The 14186-nt window shown below is 47.4% G+C and overlaps 1 protein-coding gene across 1 annotated transcript; it reads right to left on the bottom strand.

Annotated features, from left to right (window-relative positions):
- Positions 1-1181: 1181 nt before the first annotated feature.
- Positions 1182-9220, bottom strand: LOC128419353 (kallikrein-6-like). Its single transcript, XM_053399937.1, has 5 exons — positions 9132-9220; positions 7500-7659; positions 4573-4760; positions 3493-3791; positions 1182-1379 (listed from the first exon to the last, which is right to left on the bottom strand). The coding sequence occupies exons 1-5, from the start codon at positions 9178-9180 to the stop codon at positions 1227-1229; spliced, it is 849 nt and encodes a 282-aa protein (XP_053255912.1). The 5' UTR covers positions 9181-9220; the 3' UTR covers positions 1182-1226.
- Between the last annotated feature and the right edge of the window lie 4966 nt (positions 9221-14186).

The following is a 14186-nucleotide window of genomic DNA, read 5'->3' as shown; positions in this document are numbered from 1 at the left end:
CAGAGCGGTACCTATTTATCTACTTGCACTTTGATGTGCTTTCGAACTGCTAGGTAGGCAGGAGCAGGGACTGAGCAACGGGAGCTCACCCCGTCGCGGGGATTCGAACTGCTGACCTGCTGATCGGCAAGCCCTAGGCTCTGTGGTTTAACCCACAGCGCCACCCGCGTCCCTCTTCTGAAACAGTATCAAACCTTTTTAAACAGTCCTGGAAGATAGCTTGCTTAGCTTGTTGAGAGCTGTTAAAGGTAAAGGTAAAGGTACCCCTGTCCGTACGGGTCAGTCTTGACAGACTCTGGGGTTGTGCGCCCATCTCACTTAAGAGGCCAGGGGCCAGCGCTGTCCGGAGACATTTCCGGGTCACGTGGCCAGCGTGACAAAGCTGCATCTGGCGAGCCAGCGCAGCACACGGAAACGCCGTTTACCTTCCCGCCAGTAAGCGGTCCCTATTTATCTACTTGCACCCGGAGGTGCTTTCGAACTGCTAGGTTGGCAGGCGCTGGGACCGAGCAACGGGAGCGCACCCTGCCGCGGGGATTCGAACCGCCGACCTTTCGATCGGCAAGCCCTAGGCGCTGAGGCTTTTACCCACAGCGCCACCTGCGTCCCGTTGAGAGCTGTTAGGAGACCCCTGTTTTCCCCATTGGTGAATGAATGAATGAATGAATGAGAGGGCAAGGACACACCCAGCTGGGCATTCAAGAAGTAGGGACCACTCCCAGTGCTGAAACTTATATTGTCCAGAGTTCTTGGTGTGTTTTTTTCTCGGGCCTTCCAGAAGGGCATGAAGCAGGGCTGGTGAGGTGAATGTCCCAGGGGAAAATGTGTGGCTAAGGAGAGGGTGTGGCCTGGGCAAAGACCCGAGAGTCAGAAAAAGAGGCTTGGAGAAAAAGAGGCATTTGTTCCCCAGGCCTGAGGTTCTCCACCCCTGCCTTATGCTTTCCTGGAACCTTCTGCAATTTGTGATCTGCCTTCGGCACCTGGGAAAAGTTGGCAGCAGGGGGAGCCTCCCACACAGGACTGCCCTCAATGGGCCATTGTTAGTCTCAGCGTGCTCCCAACCTCACTGATCACTGGCCTGGTCGGCATGCATCCATGTAGGCACAGGAAGCGGAAAAGGCATGGGATAATGTTTGTGCACTGGGGTGAGGGGGAGAGAACAAGGGAGATGCAGACTTGAGTTCATTTCTTATGCTTTATTTGTGCGCTTCGTCTCTGAGCTGGCGTCACCCGCGCTGTATCACCTCCCGGATCCAGCCGACGTAGTTGCAGACCTTAGTATAGATACCAGGTTTCCCAGGCTGGCCGCACACCTCTGGACCCCAAGACACGATGCCCTGAAGTTCTTCGTTGCAGATGAGGGGTCCCCCAGAATCGCCCTGCACAGGGAGAAAATCCCACCCCCATGTGAAGTCTTAATAGAACATTTCATCTTTGGCTTAATTTTAAGTGACTTTTGCAAGCAATCTGTTCAGATCTCTGTTAAGAAGAAGCGAGTGCCTGGGAAAGAGCGAGAGAAAGAGAAAGAAAGAAAGAAAGAAAGAAAGAAAGAAAGAAAGAAAGAAAGAAAGAAAGAAAGAAAGAGTATCCTGTACACAGTCATCATGTGGCACCTCTGGAGATTACGTATCTCCAAATTTTGTCATGTGTACAAAAATGCATATACCAGAGCAAGGTGTACATATAAATGCATGTCTTAGTGAAAATACCATACAAAATGCACCACATTAGGGAAATGTGCTTTGCAAAAATGCTTATATCAGGCAACACTGCATACAAACATCGGCACTAAAATGCTGATGACTGTTCTTGAAGATATTTATTTTCTAAGTCACGAGTTGATCTGTAAGTGTGGAGTACTGAACCAAAGAGTGGAAAAATTAGCAACTGAGTGAAACTGATACCCACAGATACACCCATCTCCACCTTGAGGTTTGTAAAAGTACAAAAAAAAGACTTCAGGGGAAAAACCTTGAAAGAGACAGAAACCCTGAACAAACCCTAAAACAGTCCAGTGAAGACTGAGCATGCTCAGTGGCCATAGAATGTGCAGTATCTGTTGCCGGGGGTGGGGTGGGCAGTGGAGGAGTGGAGAGAGTAAAATGGAATGGAGTATCCTAGGAGTGGGCATGGCTGGCTGAAACCCTGAACTGGAGCAGTCCCAAACCACAGCATTTTGCTGCAGGTCCTGGCTATCGAAACTAAACATGAAGTGGCAGTTCCGGGGTGTTTAAACACAGAAAAAGTCTCGGTCTTAGCAGCTCGCAGATGCTGTAACACAGCCACGGGCACACAAGCCTCTACTGTCCTCAGCCAGTTCTGGGCTTAAAACATCTTGTAAAATTAAGCAATTACATGAAAGTCACCTTGGAACGGACGGAAAGCAGGTGGCAAAAAGTACGGCCCAAGAAACAAGGTGTCCGAACAAGGACTAGAGACAATAAGGACCATAGCAGGAAACAGGCAAAATGCGAACAAGGTGCACTCCAGCTACTGTTGGACTCTCGGCTCTTGCTGAGTTTGGCGTGGGGGGAGGGCAGTCTGGTGGTGGCAATAGTTGTGGGGGGAATGACAGCACAGGTGGGGCAGGGAGTGGCACCTTTCCATTTCATATGGTGAATTGGGATGGGCTGCCCCAGGCATGGTGGCACAGGACTCTCGTCTTCCCAACACCTCCGAGCTGCTCATTGCCTCATTTCAGTCTGCCTAACAGCAGCGCTGACTTGGAATGTTTATACTGTATTTTGACAGTGACATGGGGGAAATAGTTTTAAAGGAGCCATTATGCTGATCCTGATTGTACCTCCCCTGTCTCTCTGTCTGTGTCTCTGTTTCTGTCTCTCACTCATCCCAGGGGTGCCATCTCTAGGGGGCCCTGGGGGCCCGAGCACCCACAAAAATGAATTGTGGGTGCTCAGCACCCACACTGCAGGGCCCCCAGTGCAATTTTCAGTGCCTCGCAAAGCCCCAGAAGTCACGTCTGAGGCCTTGCGAGACCTTGGAGATGCTGTCTGAGGCCTTGTGAGACCTCGGGACTGGATTTCCATAGCCACCAGAAGTAAGGTTCTGAGGCTGTGGGGCGTGTGATGTCATAACATCATGTCCTAATGTGACATCATGACACCCTGCTGGGCACCCATAACTTGGGGCCCAAATCGGCGCCTCTGTATCATACAATAATGCATTTTGCACACCATCTAGTTCAGGGGTCAGCAAACTTTTTCAGCCGTGGGCTGTCCCTCAGACCTTGTGGGGGACCAGACTATATTTTGGAGGAAAAAATGAATGAATTCCTATGCCCCACAAATAACCCAGAGATGCATTTTAAATAAAAGGACACATTCTACTCATATAAAAACACGCTGATTCCCAGCCCGTCCGCAGGCTGGATTTAGAAGGCGATTGGGCCAGATCCGGCCCCCGGGTCTTAGTTTGGCTAACCATGATCTAGTTTGGCCCTAAGTTGCCTCTGAATTAAAGGATTTTCCTCACCTGGCAAGTGTCAGCACCCCCTTCCCTCACGCCAGCGCACAACATGTTCTCGGTGATGGCATCAGGATACACCGCCTCACACTCACTCTGCGTGATGATGGGGAGATAAACACACTGCAATTCTTCAGGGATGCTTGCTGTAGAGACGACAGTTACCAAGGTTAGGGGTCGCCAACCGTTTTGGACCAGTAGCACACTTGGAATTTTGTGAAAGGGTGGCGGGTGCCAGTCACAAAATGGCGCCCACAGGAGCATGACAGGACACAAAGTTAGAGAGTGTACAGTCATTGCTGCTCCCTCTCGGGCAAGGCGACCATGGGAAGTCAGCTATGTGCTGCTGGTCCCAAATGTGGAAATAATGTAATAATTCCCCCCCCCACACCACACACACAGACTCAATGATGCTGTTGCTATCTAAAAAACACCTGGAAGCATTCCCTAGTACTTGGAAAAATATACCACATAGGCATTTCTCACATTTACACACACAAACGTACCACAAATACAAAGCCACATATATATCTCCCCACTCTCTCTGCCCAAGCACACCCTTCCCTCTCTCTCACAAACCACACATACACAGAGATATATTTCAGGGCTGGGTGGTGAAACACTGTCCGAAAATCTGGACTTGCTGCTGCCAGTTAGTGTTGACACTACTAAGCTAGATGGGCAATTGGTCTGACAATAAGGCCGCTCCCAAGAGAAGGGCTGTAACTCCAGGGTAGAGCATCTGCTTCACATGAAGAATGTCCCAGGTTCAATCTCCAGCTCCTGCCTGAAACCCTGGAGAGCTGCTGCCAGCCCGTGTAGGCACTATTAAGCTTTGTTGGCATTATTTGGCCTTTGCTTGCATTCTTTGGAACATCATTTGAATAAAGGGATCTCGATCGATTGCATGCTTTGCTTGATCCACACAACCCACATCTGTATGGTGGCAAAATCTTTCCAGCTGCTCCTATGGCCCCTCTCCCACCTCTGCCTTAAAAATGTTAAAATATTTGAAGGCCCTACGTCTTGAGCTGCTGGTCCTGCCCCACCCTGTCACAAGGCACCGCGTTCCTGGAGCAACGCACTGACTGGCCACGTTGATGGGCTGGACACTGTCGGTGATGGCCGCTGGTGAGGAGAGCCTGATCAGCATGATGTCATTGTCCTTGCTGATGGAATCGTAGTTTGGGTGAGGCACGAGCCGGACCGCTCTCTTTTGCTGTACAGTGTCCTCCATGCGCAACATGTTGTGCACTCCCAGGCGCACGTAAGTGGTGCTGCAGGAGAGCAAGGCAAAAGGGGGTTACTTGGGAAATCTGCGAGAAAGAGAAATACAGTGGTACCTCGGGTTACATATGGTTCAGGTTACGGACGCTTCAGGTTACAGACTCCGCTAACCCAGAAATAGTACCTCGGGTTAAGAACTTTGCTTCAGGATGAGAACAGAAATCGTGCAGCGGTAGCGCAGCAGCAGCAGGAGGCCCCATTAGCTAAATTGGTGCTTCAGATTAAGAACAGTTTCAGGTTAAGAACGGACCTCCGGAACGAATTAAGTACCGTATTTTTTGCTCTATAAGACTCACTTTTTTCCTCCTTAAAAGTAAGGGGAAATGTGTGTGCGTCCGATGGAGCGAATGCAGGCTGCGCAGCTATCCCAGAAGCCAGAACAGCAAGAGGGATTGCTGCTTTCACTGCGCAGCGATCCCTCTTGCTGTTCTGGCTTCTGAGATTCAGAATATTTCTTTTTCTTGTTTTCCTCCTCCAAAAACTAGGTGTGTCTTGTGGTCTGGTGCGTCTTATAGAGCAAAAAAATACTGTACTTAACCCAAGGTACCACTGTAGTTAAAAGTCTAGAGTGGCATGGTGTCATGGACTGGCTGGGGAACCCCCAAGGGAACCCCCAGGGGAACAAGGCTCAGAGCCCAGGGATTGCTGGTGGGATGACGATGAATGGTCAGAGGGAAAGAGGGAGGAGACTGGGAGGAGGAGGTGTTGGAAGCTGAAGAGGCAACAGGGTTCAGTGAGTGGGAAGAGGCTGTGGCAGAGAGCAGTCCAGAATGAGAGGCAGAAGCAGAGGCTAGAGAGGAGGTGTGCCAAGAGGCTGGTTGCTGAAGGAGCCAGGGAAATATCCCCTTCCTGAGGTGACCATCTCCCCTCCTCATGGTCTCCCAGGAGGAGGAATGAAGAGGGCAGAGCAAAGAGAGACAAGATAAAGACACCTCAGGTTGCTGGGGAAGGACCCAAGGGAGGAGTCTTAGCAGTGGGAAGTTCTCCCAACTGCCTCTTTGAAGCAAGACCTGGGAAGAGTTGCTGGAATCACTAGGCCTGTGCTATTTTAGTTTCTTTGAATAAAGTGTTAACTGACACAGGGTGTTTTATTGCTAGCCTGCTCCCGACTCCAGCTCCTGACAGCTGGGTGGGCAACTTGCCCTAATTTCATGTGGCCCTCAGTCTAATTTCATGCAGGTGACAGGAGGCTGGAGGAGAGGCTTCACACACGCCATACATTTAAATACAGTGGTACCTCGGGTTAAGTACTTAATTCGTTCCGGAGGTCCGTTCTTAACCTGAAGCACCACTTTAGCTATTGGGGCCTCCCGCTGCCGCCAAGCCACCGGAGCACGATTTCTGTTCTCAGCTTGAAGCAAAGTTCTTAACCAGAGGTACTATTTCTGGGTTAGTGGAGTCTGTAACCTGAAGCGTCTGTAACCTGAAGCGTATGTAACCTGAGGTACCACTGTACATTCTTTTAACCCTAAGGATCCTGGGGATTATAATTTATCAAGCACAGAGCTACAATTCCCAGCAGCCTCAACCAACTACAGTTCCCAGGATTTTTGTGTGCGGGGAGGGAGAAGTTATGTGCTTTAAATGTATGGTGTGTGCACTGCCCAAGAGTGAGAAGAGGTGGCAGAGAGAGGGGGTACTCCACCCACTTCTGGCTCTAGTCCCACCACCATCAACCACCAGCCCCTAACATAATATCTTCTAGAGAATGTAGCCCTTTGCAGTAAACAAAAGAAGCTTTTCATCCTAGTATAAAAGATGCCACCACTACTATCCATTTTCTCTTACAAGAACTGCCACAGCTAGAGCAAAGTTCATGGTCCAGTCTTGTGACCTGTTAACCACTTAGGCTGATGTTTCATTGTCTTCTGCAACATGGTCTTGCCTCAATCACTGTGGATTAGTGGCAAGTTCATTCTGCTTTAGTTTGTTCCGTAATGCTTCCCCAATGCAACCACACTATCGCTGTCTGGAGGGGATATTGTGTAACAAAAGCAGGACAAATATGAATCCAGAACATCTGCGGCATAAAAAGTTGTGGGGCTTCAGCAGGAAGTTACAGGATATTCACTGACTGGAAGTGGAACTAGTGTGACTGTCCCAAACCTTTTGCAGGTGCTAACAGTACTGAGAGCTGGAGGGGCCCTTAGGCAGAAGAGGGGATTTTGCTAGAGGCAGTCTGTGTCAGGGGCTGGACTGAGGAGGAATGGTGAGGACTGCCCTCCTCCTCCTGAACCTTCTCCTGAACCTCCTCCTGAACCTTCCCGAGAACAGGAGGAAAGTATAGATTTAGAACAGTGGTTTGCAGAAGGGAATAGTTCAGAGGCTGCAGAGGGGAGGAGATGGGAAATATTGGGAGAGCAGCAAGAAGAAGAAGCACCAGGGAAGAGACAGCTAACAGACTCAGTGTCCCTTGAAAGCATTCCTGACCCCCCCTCCCAGAACAAGGCATGCCCTGAGATTAATAGAACAGAAAACTCAGAGGCAGAAAGCACAGATCAGCTGGTGCCGGTTGTGACATATAATAGGAGACATGGAAGGGGTGGGACTTCACTCAGAGCAACGCCATTATCCTAGGTCGACTGCATTCCTTCGTCTCTCTCTCTGGGTGCATAGTGAATAAGTTACTTGGTAAGAAATGTTTTTTGTTTATCTACTTCTTGGCTGCCACCGTGGGAGTGATCAGATTCCCTGAAGCAGTCTGCTAGGTCAAAGAGGCAAAGGCGTACCCTGGGAGTCTGCAGTGTGCAGCGGTCAACACCCACTCCATGGTCACCAGAGCCCCGCTGCAATAGAACCGGTTCATGTCATAGATGGCTGCATGCCAAGGTTGGAAACCTTTCATGCATGCGGTTCCTCCAACGATTCGTGACTCTTCCTGCGCAGCCGCTGCAAATCGGGGTGGGGGTGGGGGTGGAGAGACAAGAACAGGGACAGTAAGAAAGGCTCTGCTGCGTCACCAGAGGCAAGGGTCCATCGAGCCCAGCATCCTGTTTCCCAGACAGTGGCCAATCAGATGCCTCTGGGATGCCCACCAGAAGAAGATGAAGACCATAGCTCTTTTCCATTGCTGCATCCCCAGCAACTGGTACCTAGAGATGCCTCTGAACTTGGAGCCTGCACACAGCTACCATGGCTAGTTGCATGCATAGATCATGGGATGGGAATCCATGGCCCTCCAGGTCTTGTTGGCCTCCGACGTCTATCAGAAGAACTGCCCACCTGGGCAGTTTTATTCTGTGAACCACCCTGAGATCTTATGATGAAGGGCGGTATATAAACCTTATTATTATTATTATTATTATTATTATTATTATTATTATTATTATTAATAACCACCTGATGTCACAATGACTTGTGATGCAAGGTGCTTACAAGCCCCAAAGTTGGGATGTCAAAGCCCCTTGCAGCAAGGTGCTGCTAAAACAAACTTTCTCCCCATCCTTCTAATGGGGTTTCCATGCAAACCGCTTCCAGAATCAGGGAGGGATTTGCATGGAATGCTGCTGAACTGAGCAGGATTTCACCCCCTGCTCACTAGCTGATGAGCAGGCGTTAAATCCTTCTCAGTTTGCCTGTGTGCCTCTGTTCCTTGCTAGCTGAGTGGATGGGCTGAGTGGACAGCTGATGGGTGGACTGGCATGGCTTGGGAAAAATGGGCCAACTTAGACCCCCCCGGCAGGCCATGAATGGCCTGTGAGATAGAGGTTCCCTACCCTTGTTATATGGAAAGAGTGGGAAACCTCAGGTGTGTGTGTGTGTGTGTGTGTGTGTGTGTGTGTGTGTGTGTGAGAATGCAGCTCTGCAGCCCTCTCTATTTGGGCCTCAGGACTCCCCACAGGCCACACCTGCTTCCCAGCTGCACCCCTTCTCCACAGCCCACACTTCTCACTGGTCCTGCTTTGCACCCTTCTGGAATGTTCTGTCCTGGCTAGAAAATATCCTTGAACTCTGCCAATGCTTCTTGTTTACCTGGAGGAAGGACAGAGAGTGATGTGTGAGTAAACTAACATTTGTTGCTCCACCCACTTTTCCTTCTGGCCCCACCCACCAACCACTGCAATATGGCCCCCGGAAGGTAGCCTACAAGGTAATGCAGCCCTGAGGCTGAGGAAAGCTGCACCAGTGCTCAGTGAAACAAGGTCCTAGGCTCAAATAGTGCGTCTCCAGGTAGGGCTGGGCGGCGCTCCTGCCTCAAATCCTGGAGAGCTGCTGCCAGTCAGTGCTGACATTACTGGTCTGACTTGGCATATCCTGTGTACATCTGAGCAACATGCTTCATATGCGCTGTCATTTACCTGAGGTTGAAAACTCCATTTAGAACAGTGACTGGCTTTGGAAACATGTTTGTACACTCTTACCTCCTGACACCAACAGCAGTGCCAGTGAAACCATCTCCATGGCTGTCATGTCACTGCATGAGACCGTGAAGGGCCTGTCTGTCAGTATACCTGCTGAGGAGACATGCAGAGCAAATGGTCACAGACAGCCTAGGTAGTGTTTGTGGATAGTGGGTAATAGGTTACAGTCACATCGTCCCACAAAACTGCAACCCTGCCAGGTTGTCCAGGCAGTGGTATTTATAAAATTTCAAACAAAGCATTTCAATTTTCACCAATCATATACATCATTACCTCATTTCATGTTTAATACACATGCACCATAAGCAATGGCAATTTATGTTGATTAAGTTCTGATTCCCACCATGTTCTGTTACATTGTGTTAGTATGCATGTTGGGTAGCCATTTGCACCATGTAGCAACTTACGTTCTAGCTTTGAGCTGTATCTTTGTGATTCACATATTAGCTGTATTTCTGCCCCAATAGGGGGGCGGGGGGCGGTTGTGTGTGTGGCAACGTGCAAAATCATCAGTTTCATAAAGTAAAAGGCTACCATAACTTCTCTATTAGAAGCAAACTCAAGGATTTACAGAGGTACACATTATCACATTTATTGTGGCCCTTTGGGCCACCACCACAGGTACAGTAGGAATGGCCACCCAGTGGCTCTCCAGATATTCTTGAACTCCTATTTCCACCAGCCCTTGCAGCCATTGGTAAGGGATGATGGGAGTTGTAGTCCAGCAATATAGTCACCATCCCTAGGATGTAGAGATACCTGAATTCACATTTCTGCCTAGGTGTGAAATTCACTGCAATACCTCAAGCCTCAAAGGGAGAAGGACACCAATTGTTGGCAGAGCACACAATTTTCAGAGCTTAGAAAGCCTGTTTTAACTAGTTCAAGTCCAACATGTCGAAAAAGGAACTGATTCCAGATTCCCACCATCCCTTTACAAAGCAAACTAATTTGGTTCATGTTAAGTTCATAGTTCAAGGTCATCCAAATGATCCTTGACAATCCACCCCCACCCCAATTCAGGATGTTACAAGTCAGCTCTCCACATTTCCATATCAGTTTGTGAATTTTGTATGAACAAATCCTCACAAGAATTCAGCAGAATTTTAATGCAGACTTCTAATATATACGCGGGTGGTGCTGTGGTGCTGATCGGAAGGTCAGCGCTTCAACTCCCCACGATGGGGTGAGCGCCCATTGTTCAGTCCCAGCTCCTGCCAACCTAGCAGTTCGAAAGCACGTCAAAGTGCAAGTAGATAAATAGGTACCGCTCCGGCGGGAAGGTAAACGGCGTTTCCGTGCTCTGCTCTCGTTCGCCAGAAGCGGCTTAGTCATGCTGGCCACATGACCCGGAAAAACTGCGGACAAACATCAGCTCCCTCGGCCAGTAAAGCAATTTCCCCTGATAGACACATTTTTGCAAAGCAATTTACCCCAATATTGCATTTTAATTTTATTTTTAAACTAGAAAGTATGAACACTTTTTTGTGAACACTTTACCCCAGTATTTGCATTCTCTTACTTTACTAGAGAAGTGCATTTCAAACTTTGGAAAAGTGTGAATTTTGAAGTGCAAATCTGTTTTCACTTTTAAATTCAAACTGAATTGAATTTCCATCCAATTCCTAGGTACAATAGGAGGTGTTTTTGTCTCACCTTCCTTTCACATTAGGGGAAGCAGTCATAGCTGCTGTCTGGAGTAAGTCACCCTGAACTCAGTGGGCTTACATCTCTTTAAAAGGCAGGAAAGTGTGCAGTGTTTTACCAGGGATAGGTACGAAGAAAGAGGATTTCTTTCTGGTAAATAAGAGACAATTGTGGCATATTGTTCATCATCACCCAGCTGTCATTCAGAGGCATGTTCTGGTCTATATGGGATTTCAAAAAAAAAATTTCTATAATGCCCTTCATTGAGAATACTAAAATAGATTTACTTGCATATATTTCCCAGCTGGATGTGGAACTCTGTGAGATTAAGGAAAATAGCTATCCTTTCAAAGGTGAAATCTCACATCACTCTTTTAAACACACACACACACACACACACACACACACACAGTTCTTCTTGTGATAGGAAGAAATGGAAACTCAAGAAGAAGGGTATTAGTTGAACATCAGCTTGAAAGTAAAACATGCTTCTTTACCATAGAAACGTTTTATTTAAAATTACCATCTGGCATTTGTAGGCAGGTTACTTATCAATAGGTCTAACCAGAACTAAATGGGACAAAACCAAATGCATTCTGACATTTTATAGGCCATTCTGATGAGCATGAGAATAGAAAAACACGCATATTTGTAAGGAGCTCTCCAGTAGCCCCTTCTAGCAAAAGGTCACTTGCAAAAAAAATATATCTGATTGAAATCTTCGACAGCCCCCTTGCCCACAATCTTTCATGATGAACTGGGAAGCTTTGCTTCCAAACAAGGGCATCCTAGTCACCTTCTCTGGTAAGATCTCAGAAGGATGACATCCATCTCTGAGAAAGATAAAGAGCAGTCCCACCTACCTGTCTGTGATACAACTGGAGGGTTTGGAGGAATGCTGTGACCTGATGCCTGCTGACAACGCCTGGCTGGTTCTACTTTAATGAGCAGGGTGCTAAAGAGTATTCATCACCATGTGTGACTAGTTTTGTATCCAGCAGATTCCTTGATGCCTTGGTCCGCACGAGTCCCACTTCAGAGCTCTTCCCAACTGCTGTATACTTTCCCGTCCCAACAGGGCCAACGCTTCTCTTCACGACTTGTGCCTGCATCTGCCACATGCCTTTACAGGGCCTCAGACGCCTCATCTGCCATTGTTAATTTCTAGGCACTCCTCCTAATGAAGAGGTGTCAGCCTTTAATTATTATTACAAGGATTTCCCCCCTCTTTGTTGGATAAGGCTGCAAATTGAGCAATGGTCGCTGGGAAGGGCCTTAGAAAGAGAGAGATTAGTGTCAGCCTCCCCACTATTGTTCCACGACAGGTCTTTGCCGCTTTAGTTTTTAACTGGGTTGAAAAGCGTAAATGCACAGACCTGGTGATAATTTTCTGTCAAGCCCAAGGAACTGTGCAAGTTAAAAACACAGATCACGGGAATGGAACCTGCTTTGCGGAAAGTTGCTCACTTGGAAAGTTGTGGTTGGTTTCATTAATTCATTGTTCAGTCAGGCTGCTTTTAGCTCACCTTTCAGTCCAAAGGAACCCAATTTGAAATGCAGAGCCCAGCATTGCACAGAGCACCAGATCAGGGTGGGGAATTAAAGGGAAGGGAGCTCAGGGCACATTTCAGGGCTGGGACTTGTCAACTGTCCAAAGATACCAGGTGTTGGTGCCAGCCCTGGCTAGCAGCCTATCTGACCTCACAACACTGCGGTCATGTTAAATCAAAGGAGCCCCAATTTTGCCACAATGGGCTTTAGGTGAATATGCCGTGAGAAGCTGCCTGTCTCAGAGAAAGGGATGTAAAAAAGCACCGTTTTCTGTCCCACCCTGTCTGTCTCCGTCACATGCGTCACCGTTTCTGTTCTGCTGCAGTTTGTCTTCTGCCAGAAATTATGTTCATTGTCTCGCTGTCAGCATAACTTGCTTAACTTACTCAATTTATGGAATTAAATATGTAAACAGTGAACATTATGCAATTTGTGGAACTGATTATATAAATTATGTAAGTTAAGTTACAGTTACATTATTCCAACCCATTCATTTCAGTGCAAAGGAAACATGGCGGTGGCCAGGGTGGGGGTGGGTGGGACATAAACAATTACAGATTGTTTGCAGACTGAAAATGATAACAGCGGTGATTTCTGATCATATTCAGTTGAATTAGTTCTGCTCTCAACATGGGACGTATAAGCAAACACTGGCAATTTCTGCACCTATTTCTGCTTCAAACTTGGCATATGTCCCCCCCCCCCCTTGTAGGGAACTGATCCAGCGGATAGTAGAGAGACATGACCAAAAGCACTCACTTAAAAAGCGAAATGTGCCCACTGGCCTGAATGTGGGGTAAGAGGCTTCATATAACCAACATCCTTAAAACTACCGTATTTTTCGCTCTATAACACGCACCCGACCATAACACGCACGTAGTTTTTAGAGGAGGAAAATCCGTAGGCATGCCACCCGTAGGCATTTCCTCCATAACACGCACAGACATTTCCCCTTACTTTCTAGGAGGAAAAAAGTGAGTGTTATGGTGCAAAAAATACGGTAATTAATGATGAAGGGGTTAAGAACATAGAGTTAGCTGTCCTGCCAGGCTTAGCTAGGTCACACACTCCACCTTGGGAAGGGTTATCCAGCCTTTGTTCTTTTCACTTTTCGCTTTTTGAACCATACCAAGAAGGAGGTCAAAGCTGGATGCTCCAGGAAATTCTATTTGAATATATGAACCAAGCTTAGACCATGTGGCTTTAGTCAGCCATCTTTGTGGTTTTATACAAATAATTTAGAAATATTTACTACTTTGGAACCTAAGTTTATTACCTAAATTTTCTTTCTGCTGTACAAAAAAGCCCATGACTCTGACCTTTGAAGAGTTTGTAAGTAAATCATTTCTAACTTACCACACATGTGGTCTCTTTGTACAGTATGGGGGTGGCCTGCTGCTATATAAGCCTGCATCTGAGTTACTGCAGAGATTCTAACAGCACTGGAGGCAGCAAAGGTAAAAAAATGGGCTGTACCACAGAAGACACAAAAAGTGTCTGCTTCAAAATGGTTCCAATAATTTGAGTTTTGTAAAATAGTAGAATATCTTTATAAATAGTGGCATGCCCAACTTGTTTCAGTTTTTTTAAAAAGTTATTTAGGGACACAGCAACACAGTTTTCCTATTAAGATTATGTCTTTTTTTAAAAATAGTTGCGCTAAGGGTTGACCTTAGAGGGATGGGTGCCCACAGGAATTTTCCCAGTGGTGCACAGAGGAGTAAGTAAGTTAGGAAGCATACATACTAGCATCAGTGAATAGGTCTACAATTTATCTGATGGGTGGTGAGCTGGTGACAAGGCCTGGGTAGACTAAAGATTTTCCTGAAAACACCCAACATGCCAGGACAACAACAC

Source organism: Podarcis raffonei, chromosome 8 (assembly GCF_027172205.1).
Source record: "Podarcis raffonei isolate rPodRaf1 chromosome 8, rPodRaf1.pri, whole genome shotgun sequence".
Taxonomy (NCBI): Eukaryota; Metazoa; Chordata; class Lepidosauria; order Squamata; family Lacertidae; genus Podarcis; species Podarcis raffonei.
This window is presented reverse-complemented; position numbering and strand designations above follow the sequence as displayed.